The sequence below is a fragment of the Polyodon spathula genome, unplaced genomic scaffold (genome assembly GCF_017654505.1).
Source record: "Polyodon spathula isolate WHYD16114869_AA unplaced genomic scaffold, ASM1765450v1 scaffolds_95, whole genome shotgun sequence".
In the NCBI taxonomy this organism is placed as follows: Eukaryota; Metazoa; Chordata; class Actinopteri; order Acipenseriformes; family Polyodontidae; genus Polyodon; species Polyodon spathula.
This window is the reverse complement of record NW_024471589.1, coordinates 1-10,645: the sequence shown is the minus strand read 5'-3', so window position 1 is coordinate 10,645 and position 10,645 is coordinate 1. Positions and strand designations below refer to the sequence as shown.

General features: G+C 38.3%; 1 protein-coding gene across 1 annotated transcript; it reads left to right on the top strand.

Moving 5' to 3' along the window:
- The first annotated feature begins 996 nt into the window (after positions 1-996).
- On the top strand, positions 997-6,933 carry LOC121308047. Its single transcript, XM_041240356.1, has 4 exons — positions 997-1,168; positions 2,556-2,605; positions 3,197-3,585; positions 4,453-6,933. The coding sequence occupies exons 1-4, from the start codon at positions 1,140-1,142 to the stop codon at positions 4,849-4,851; spliced, it is 867 nt and encodes a 288-aa protein (XP_041096290.1). The 5' UTR covers positions 997-1,139; the 3' UTR covers positions 4,852-6,933.
- The last annotated feature ends 3,712 nt before the right edge of the window (positions 6,934-10,645 follow it).

Below are 10,645 nucleotides of genomic sequence, written 5' to 3'. Positions count from 1 at the left end.
GTTTATAATGTGGCTTCTCTTTTCTAATGCTGTTTATAATGTAGCTTCTCTTTGGTTACACCTGGAAACACTGTTCAGATTCACCTCCCTGTTTGTTTGTGATTGGTTGCTGTCAGTACATAAGAACATAAGAACATAAGAAAGTTTACAAACGAGAGGAGGCCATTCAGCCCATCTTGCTCGTTTGGTTGTTAGTAGCTTATTGATCCCAAAATCTCATCAAGCAGCTTCTTGAAGGATCCCAGGGTGTCAGCTTCAACAACATTACTGGGGAGTTGATTCCAGACCCTCACAATTCTCTGTGTAAAAAAGTGTCTCCTATTTTCTGTTCTGAATGCCCCTTTTTCTAAACTCCATTTGTGACCCCTGGTCCTTGTTTCTTTTTTCAGGCTGAAAAAGTCCCTTGCGTCGACACTGTCAATACCTTTTAGAATTTTGAATGCTTGAATTAGGTCGCCACGTAGTCTTCTTTGTTCAAGACTGAACAGATTCAATTCTTTTAGCCTGTCTGCATATGACATGCCTTTTAAGCCCGGAATAATTCTGGTCGCTCTTCTTTGCACTCTTTCTAGAGCAGCAATATCTTTTTTTATAGCGAGGTGACCAGAACTGCACACAATATTCAAGATGAGGTCTTACTAGTGCATTGTACAGTTTTAACATTACTTCCCTTGATTTAAATTCAACACTTTTCACAATGTATCCGAGCATCTTGTTAGCCTTTTTTATAGCTTCCCCACATTGTCTAGATGAAGACATTTCTGAGTCAACAAAAACTCCTAGGTCTTTTTCATAGATTCCTTCTCCAATTTCAATATCTCCCATATGATATTTATAATGTACATTTTTATTTCCTGCGTGCAGTACCTTACACTTTTCTCTATTAAATGTAATTTGCCATGTGTCTGCCCAGTTCTGAATCTTGGGCAGATACATGGCAAATGACATACAGTGTGAGACTGGCAAGTAGCTTCTCAAGCCAGATCAGGAAGAGAGGTAGCAGAACATTCCTGCATGTCTCACGCTTCCTGCACATCTGTGATCCAATAAAGATTATTCACCTTTGACATGTGATCGTTTCTTTTCATTCATTTAGTTGTGCCATCGAGATCATTCAAGTGTCAAAACTGACCCAAGAGATGCTGGATGAAAAATGCACAATGACACGGTAGGCACATTTTTTGTTAGTTTGTTTTGTTAACCCTGCACTGTAATTAACCAAGATTAGTTCTGCTTGTATTGGTGACTTCAGTGTTCATACAGTTTTGTGTCTGTTCATTAATTGGCTCCTGGTAAGGTCCCATTTACTCCTTTCAGTGACTTTCTTCATTCCCACTATCTAGGAAACTGTGACACATCCTTGTTTCTTCTTTGAAACAAACTATTGCAGTAGAGTTAACACAGGAAAGCCCCATTCATTGCTATCATGGAAGTGAAGTATCTTTGGGATTGGTAACTCAGCAGTGCTCTAGAATAAATACAAAAACTTTGTTTGGAAACAGGACTGGATAAATCCACTTACTGTGCATCTAGTCTTGTCTTTTAAATCGGTGCTAGATTAAGGTAGCTGTGCAAGTGAGGTTCCATGCAGTCATTGATCATTCCAATGAGACAGCCCAAACAGTTCTGAAAGAGAAAAAAAAAAAAAACTTGGAAGCAAATTAAACACCCAATTAAAATTACAGTGATGTTTTTATAATTAAGACCGGCGCTAACGGCTTGGATACTTGATAACTAAAGAACTCATCAAGCCCTGTGCTAGATGAAAAGCATGCCCTGAGTTTCATTTTTCAAGCCTTGGAGACTCGCATACCGTTTGTATTTGAGGGACAAACTCCTGGCAGTTTGACCTGTCCAGTCTTGCACTTTACGAAGAAGTCTCCTGTGGCCAAGGAACTGAGAACTGCAAGTAGTCATGCATTTCCATGTAGTTTAGGATTTTAACTCCTGCCAGCAATAATAATGATGTAGGAGGGGCAAATCAGGGGCCAGAAATAAGCCTCTTTGCTAGATTTTCTTTTCAAGCAATCATATCTTCTTCAGAGCTGCTCTGAGGGGATCAGAGACTGGCATCATTAACTTACTGAACTGATCAAATGCTTTCTGAAGACTTTGATGACTCAGTTTAACATTTATATTAATATTAAAAAATCAGGGATTTAAAAATGATCTAACCCTAATGCCTATGAAGCAGAGTGAATGGAGCCTAATGGTGAGGGCAGCAGTGTGGAGTAGTGTTTAGGGCTCTGGACGCTTGACCAGAGGGTTGTGGGTTCAATCCCAGGTGGGGACACTGTTGCTGTACTTTACCTAGATTGCTCCAGCAAAAACCCAACTGTATAAATGGGTAGGTGTATGTAAAAATAATGTGATATCTTATAACAATTGTAAGTTGCCCTGGATAAGGGCATCAGCTAAGAAATAAATAATGGCAAAAAACTCATTGCACAAGACAGGTTTCATAACATTTTCATTTAGAATTGGTTTACTATAAAGAATTAGACCATAACATAACTGCACTTGCTAATATTTGAGTTGTTTTTTTGGAATTGCAGCAACAAGAGTGTCTTATCCAGGATCCAGGATTTCTGCAGCATTGATAAAGGTATGTGTAACTTGTCCAATGAATGGCGTGCAGTGAACCCAATTGACATCTTATGCAATTGTTTTTTAAATTATGATTGTCATAACAAGATTGTGACTGCCATATTACAAATGTGTGACTATTGTTCTCTGGTAAATTCACACTGTACTAAAGAGGCATCAATTGAAAATAATGATATTATTATGATTATTATTATTCATTTAGCAGACGCTTTTATCCAAAGCGACTTAGACTTAGGGGGTGAACTATGCATCAACAACTTCTGCTGCTGCAGAGTCACTTCCCATAGGACCTTGTTTGTTTAATGACTTGTCCAAAGGACAGAGCACAAGGAGGTTAAGTGACTTGCTCAGGGTCTCGCACACACACACCGAGTCAGTGGCTGAGCTGGTATTTGAACCAGGAGTCTCCTGGTATCAAGCCCCTTTCTTAACCACTGGACCACCACACCTCCTGTTATGATATAAAGCAACACAGGTAGTTCTTTGTTTTTTGTCAGAAAATCACATTGATACAGTTAATATACCATATCTTAGGTCTTGATCCCTGAAGGTTGACACCCACCACTTATCTTTGTTTTTCTTACAACAGATTCACCCAACTACCTTGACCATGTATCGGAACAAGTGTACAAATACAGGGGGCAGACTGTGCCTCTGGAGAAGCCAGCAGGGTATCCAATGAGAATTGGGGGGCTAGATGACACAATCTATGCAGAAATGGAGGATGAGCTTAAAGCATGGGAAGATTTCTACCTTCCTGAAAGAGTAGAGATGAGAGTTATCGGTGCCATTGATACCTTCCCGAGTCTGGCTGTGGGGCTGCAGCTGATCATTGTGGCAGGCAGAGATGGCAACGTCTATGCGTATGAAAATGAGGTGTTGCACCAAGTGGCTGACAGCTTGCAGGACCTCTTCGAAAAGGGAATTGAGTTTCCTGGAACCAAAGTCTACAACTATGGGGAATGTTTTGCTCCTATGGTAAGAATATAAAACTAGTCAAAGCTGTAATGACCAGGGTGCTGTGAACACAATGTCTATGCCTCTCCTCACTGTCTGTCAGAGGAGGATATAGAGAAGGGCAACAATTGGGATGTGGGTGTGGTCATTATGTTTTGAAACCTTTACTACATTTTTCTACAGATTGATATACAGACACTCCTAAACTGGTCTAGGGACCCAGTTGAAACACGTCAAGCATAGAAGTGACTGCAAGTCATTCATACAGTAATGATAATAAACAAATGACAAATCTTAGACATCAAGAAAAAAAATCATCAAAAAGCTGCAATTACATTTTCTAGAAAACCACTTTTCCAATTCTGACAAAACTAGATGTGGACATTATTAGTAGTCTAAGTATCTGAGTATCACAATCTGGGGTTATATGGAATTGGCCTGTTTGCCTGTCTGTATCATGGACCGTGTTTGAAAGTGGTTTTACATATGTGTAGAGAAAAGCTTTTTTCAACTATGATGAAGCTTGGTTTTGATAATTTACATAACCTATTGACAGTAATATAATCTGGGGTTATATGAAGACCACCGGTCTGCATGTCACCCTCACATTGCTGTATAATCTGGGGTTATATGAAGACCACCAGTCGTCATGTCACGCTCACATTGCTATATAATCTGGGGTTATATGAAGACCACCAGTCTGCATGTCACGCTCTCATTGCTTTATAATCTGGGGTTATATGAAGACCACCAGTCTGCACATGACACTCACATTGTTACATGTGTCTACAGTGCTTGGTCCTGGTGCTCTATTTTTGGATGTCATCGTTTAATGTTGAATGGCAGGGATGCTTGTCACTGACGTGTTTGTTCTGGTTTGTTTTAAAGACGGAAGAAGAATACGATGAATTAATGCAGGATGAAGAAGTAAAGAAAATGAAAGAGGAGACCAGGGAATTCATCAAAAGCAACGAAGCAGAATTTCTGAGCATACTGGCCCGCATTGAAGAAAAAGAGAATGCAGAAAAGGTTGCGTCCAAAGAAATTGTGCCTTCTAACCACCACCGCCCCAAGAATGTAGTAGTTCAGTTGTGGAAGCATGCAGATGAATTGTTCATATTTCATTTAAGTGATGCCTATTATGAGATGTGGTGCAAGATCTTCCAGCTGCTAGGGCTGACACGTGAAGAGCTGAAAAGTAAGGGGACTTGTAGAAAGCTGAGGCGCGTTTCAGAGCTCTTCCATGTGCCGCACAGACTCTCTTCTGGAGTACATCCTGATTTTTAAAGTCAGTGTCTTTGGTCCTGAAAAGAGAATTGTCCCACAACTGCAAATGGCACCCAAACAGTTACATGTTAATGGCCAATGCAGGATGAGTATTTTTGAAGAGTATTCAATAGATTATCAAAGGGCTTGCTCAACTCTAAAGAAAACTTGAATCTTAATTCACAATATTCACTTTGGGTGCTTTGGTCAAAGAGAAATTATTACATTTTACCGTAAGACCAGCACTCACTTTAAATTTACCAAAAGATTTAAGACATTTTTTTGCTTTTTTTGAATGGCAGCTATGCAAGCACAGACAGACACATTGTGGCTAGATGCCTTCCTCAGAGTGCATTCAAACAAACTTAATTACATTTTTATACAACTGATTGGTAATTTATTATAATTTGTTAATTTGCTCTTAAAGGGAAGGTCAGCATTACAAGAAAACAATGTACAAAAGAAAAACAAGCTATTTTTATTTCTGTAGTTTTATCGTAGTGTTTGCTTTCCTTTTTGAAGAGCAAATTAATTAATTTAAATTATCACCAATCAGTTACTGTGAAGTCATAAATATTTGCGAGCCTATAATGGTGCATTTTTCACATATGAAAAAAAAAAGGCAATCGTTGGCGCCAATAACAAACTCCACTAACAATACATACTTCATATGTTGCAACAGGTAGCCAACATTTCTGGAGCAAAATAGGTTTTATGGGCGTGATTTGCCAAATATTTTGGTCACAAATATGTATGACTTTACAGTATATAAAAAAATAATTCATTTTGCTTGACACACCGAGGAAGGCATCCAGCTGCAATGCATTTGTGCTTGCTTGTCTCCCATTTTTTAAAGAGTCTAAAATGAATATATAAATAATTTCCTGTATTATTGAAGAGAGGACAGTAATCTATTCAGCAAACCAAGATATAGCATCATCCGTACCCTGGAAACAATAGTCAGGATTCTGAAGTAAAACTTAAAAGAAACCAAGTCAGGTAAACAGTTGTTTGGCTTAAGCCTAATGTTTATTAACTTTGTTTCTTGTGTAAGTTTTACCCAAGGTGTTAAACAGAAATACGAGTGGGATTGTCTGCAGTTCCGTGCTGCTACTGTTCTAAAGACGTATGAAGGCAAAGTTGACATGCCACCTAAAGCAGCGAGAGGGAAGGGTGTGCAAGATTGCAATTCAGAAATGGGTAGAGCCAAAAGTGGGCTGGGCCAGTCCCAAAACCTGAAGCTGGAATTTTATATCCGGTTTTGTCACTCATTTCCGAATCAGAGTCCTGCACTACCCCATTGAAAACCAAGGCATCAAATCAATACATACAGTAAGCACTGGTCCCCCTGCTGAAGGGATTAAGAACATTTTATTCTTTGCTTACTTTGTTTCTTTAATTTGAAGACACCCAGAGTTTTTCAAGAACAAAAAAATATGAAATCGATTAGGGATCCAGTGATATTGTTGCCAATGCTCGAAGCTTAGATGTATTTAAAAGCCAAGGTTAGCACTTTTTGAAATATACAGTTGTGTTCAAAAGTTTGGAAACAGCAAGATTAGGAATGGGGATTGTATTGAAGGTTTTCCTTTCTCAGTTCCCTTAATATCTTGGTACTCCTGAGTGGATGAACCTCATTTGCTGTTTCCAAACTTTTGAACACTCCAGTTTATAGTTATGCACTGACAGTCATCATGGGATATTGCAGTTTTGGCCAGAATTCATCTATTAGGCAACTTTTTGTTGGCCTGCTGCTAAATGTTTAACTGTCAGCGTTATATGGTAAAATGATTGATTGATTTAATTATTATTATTTAGGGATACAATCCTGTATAGCTACCTTGTAAAGAAGCTCAAAAGGCAAAACTCTTTTACTGTGGTGCTTGGCGAGACAAATAAAATAGTATACATTTGTATAGTGCTTAAAGGGATACATACAGCTATGTCATGTGTATCTACATTGTGTATACAGCTAGATTTTGTGATTATCCCTGTGTGTTCAATTTTAATATATATATTTTTCACTGTAAATCTAAATAGTTTTGTAAAGTGCTGCACTGACATTACTGATTTCTGTATCAATAAAGAACATTTGATGAAGAACTTCTCTCTGACAGTCTGCCTAGCTATTTCTATTGTATTATTTGAAGAAAGCTAATTCTCTTTAGATAAAAAGCTGTTTGCTGTTTTTAAATTCTCTCAAATTGTTCATGGCTACACAGTACATAATCAATAATTACATACAGTACATTGAACATAGCAATTTGTAATATGGAAATAATTAATAAAACATTAACTCATTAAGTACCAAGTAACTTTACAGAAAGATAACAATGTACATGTCTTCTACTGGAAAAATAACTACAAATTGACAGATATATATATACACAGTATATTAGGTTAGTTCTGCTGTGCTGAGTTGTCTTTCCTATACTGTGCTACCAATAACGCTACTACCAGAACCAAAATGTGTCAAATGAATACCTCTCATCTAGGACCCTAAATATTACACAAACAAACTGTTATGTATATTTTAAGGATACCAAAACCAGCCTACAAAAAAAAAAAAAAAAAAAAAAAAAAAAAAAAACCTTTATTATTATTTAAATGTATAGGTGACATGGCGTTTTGTAAAGGGCGCGGTTTACTTCTATGGTAGTGTGTAGTGTGTGATATGGTAGTGGTAGTGTGTAGTGTGGTATGAAAACAGTAGTATTGTTTTCTTTAGTGCGGAGAAGCAATCTGAATATTATTACAATTGCTGCACATTAATTTGAAGGCAAAATTCCACGTGTGTGTGTAAAATGGCATGTGCTGTGCGGTGTTAACACAACATCAACACAGTGATGCTTCAGATTGGCAAGCGAGTCAGAATCGGGGGATAGATGCAGCTAATGCACATCACTCGAAAATGCTGCACACTTTACAGACACTGGCCAAACTAGCAAGGGAAACGTTACCTATAGTGATCAACGGGTTTTTGTTTGTTTTTTTTTGTGATCCTGTTTTCTGTTATGAGGGGATTAGGCTAATACACGAAAACCAAAACTGTATTTTTTTCTTTGTGCAACGCCCCCTTTTCCACATTTATTTCTTGAAGAGTTTATTTAAGCTAAATTTGACAGTTTTCACTAGTGTGCACAGCTTGAAAGAAACGCTATTACTTTAGGTAATAAAAAATGTAATTTGCCACTTTGTTTATTGCGAAGAAACTACAATGGCAGGGGTGCGTTAGCGCAGGTATTGTATTAAGTTATGCGATTGATTAACCTATAACGTTTGACCTGGTGTCAACATTTTTTTTTTTTTTAATCTTCTAAACTCGAGATTTTCATCTCCAGTTTATTATAGAAAGGTTGTTGTGGAATGTAGGTGCCACTGATAAACATTAATAATATCTCTGCTGCCCTTTAGTGGTGCATGTTGTAATTTGACATTAGAAGCCTGCATTAAGCACTCGATTGCCAGCAGGTTGTACAAATGAAAAATAAAATAAAAGAACCCCCTTCGGTCACAATTTTATAATCATTTTTAAAGCAATTTGAAAACCCGTTTATGTGCACTCTATGGGAAAAGACATTGCACTGCCAAGGCAAGACTAAATGAAGTAGACACACAGATAGATCACTGATTCTAGTGTTATATATATATATATATATATATATATATATATATATATATATATATATATATATATATGATTGCGAGGAGCAGTAGTTCCTCATACAAGTTAGAAAAAACTTGTTTGAAACTATCGAGAGTCTCTATACAGCTCCAAGAGTTTTGCTGTTTTCACCATGTTGCAGCGGCAAAACTAAATCACTTAGAATTACCATCTGCACCAGTACCAAAAGTGTGAAACTTCCTTACCTCAAATGTGAAAAAAACGTACATACCTCTTGTACACAATGAGAAATAAGTCGTCAAATTGTTATTCTCCTTCTTCCTCTTCCGTCTACTTTTTAATAGTGTATAGCGACTATTCAAACAGAAAAGCTAAACTAACTGGACATCTACCAATCATGTGATTCCACATGTTGGTCAACGTCAAAACAAACCAGGGTGTGCAAGCAGTTTGATACCCACACCATTTATATTAAACAAAATTACACCCTGTAACAATTTTTTTTGTTGGTTTTTGTTCCTGGGTAGTAAGTGTTATTTCCTAATTGCTTATGCCTCAAAAGTATAGAAAATGGCTATTATTCCCCACAAACTTTGCTTTTGTGACCAGGACAGTGATATATCAAAATATCACTATTTCCAATGGGAAACCGCAAATGTGTGTCTTTTCGTTCACATAAAGTCAGAGTCAAAGTAATACAAAAATGACTACAAAAGATTTAGAAGTGAGTAGTTTTTCGAGATTTACGATTATACTGTAAATATAACATGACATGCGCCCATGACCTAAACCTCTGGGTCTTTGTGTTCATCACCTGCAACATTAAAGCACATTTTGACAGGATGTAAGGTGGGTCTTAGCCAAGGACAGTTTACTTGCCGCCATGACCAGGTGCTGCGATGTTTGGCCTTAGCATTGGAAGACAAGCGTAACCTGACCAATAAGTTGCCACCAGTTCCATAGAAGCATTATACACAAAATACAATATTCCTCCATCCAGGAGAACAACCACCAAGAAAAGGTGTTAAAACCAAGCCTCGCCCAGGACAACTGGAAGCTGCTAGAGACTGGAAGATGCTGGCAGATGTTGGTCAACAGCTTATTTTTCCACCTGAGATTGACACCATTAACATTCGACCAGACATTGTCTTGTGGTCTGGATCAGCACGCCTTGTTCATCTGGTAGAGTTAACAGTGCCATGGGAAGATGCTGTGGATGAGGCGTATGAGAGGAAGAAACTACATTATGCTCAACTAGCTGCTGAAACAGAACAGCGAGGATGGAGAGTCCGAGTTTACCCAGTGGAGGTGGGTTGTCGAGGATTTGTGGCACACTCTACAACTCGGTTTCTCAGAGACGTCGGATTCAGTGGACAAGAGTTGCGTAACACAGTGAAGAACTTATCTGAAGCAACAGAGAGGAGCAGCAACTGGCTGTGGTTGAGACGGAAAGATTCTGGATGGGGATCGCAAGCACAATAGAAAGAAATCAACGCTGATGTATGGGTAAGTAAGCTGGGCTGAGCTGAGTGGGGGATGGAGGGGTGGTGATGCTGGGATGCCAGAATCACTGTTGAGCCCTCTTGAGGTGTCGTGGGCTAGTCAACGAAACACAGGGGACAGAAGGTGCCCACTTAAAGACCCCAGAGATCTACCCTACTAAGCTCAATCCACACTGTTGTGTGTTGGAAGTTTTATCTCTCAACTTCCTGCAGGGCAGAGATTCAGCAAGACAACAAGAATTAGTAAATAAGTTTAATAGGTTTGCAAACCCAAGCAACACTCTCAACACACTCAGGTGTTAGAAAACCAAGCAATGCTCTGAGCTACGCAGAGCCAGTAAGCATAATATATACCTTGTAACCTACAGTTATTACGAGCCAATCACAGAAGCTTAACTCAATATTAGTGGATAGCAACAATTTGGAAGATTAAGATGAGACCAATCATAACAACTTATTAAAATTGCAAGCCCCCTAATATAAAAGTAAGTCAGTGACATTTCTGTGAAGTGCCACGGAAGCAGCTTGCAGTTGCTAAAGAAATAGAACTTCCTCTTTCTAGCTAGTAGTCAGTACCTTTCCATCCCTTATAAGGGCCACCTGTCCTTCAGAAGGAAAGAGGAAGTATGTTCACAAACAACTACTGATAATAACACATTATTATTATATTATACCAAAATCTTATAGA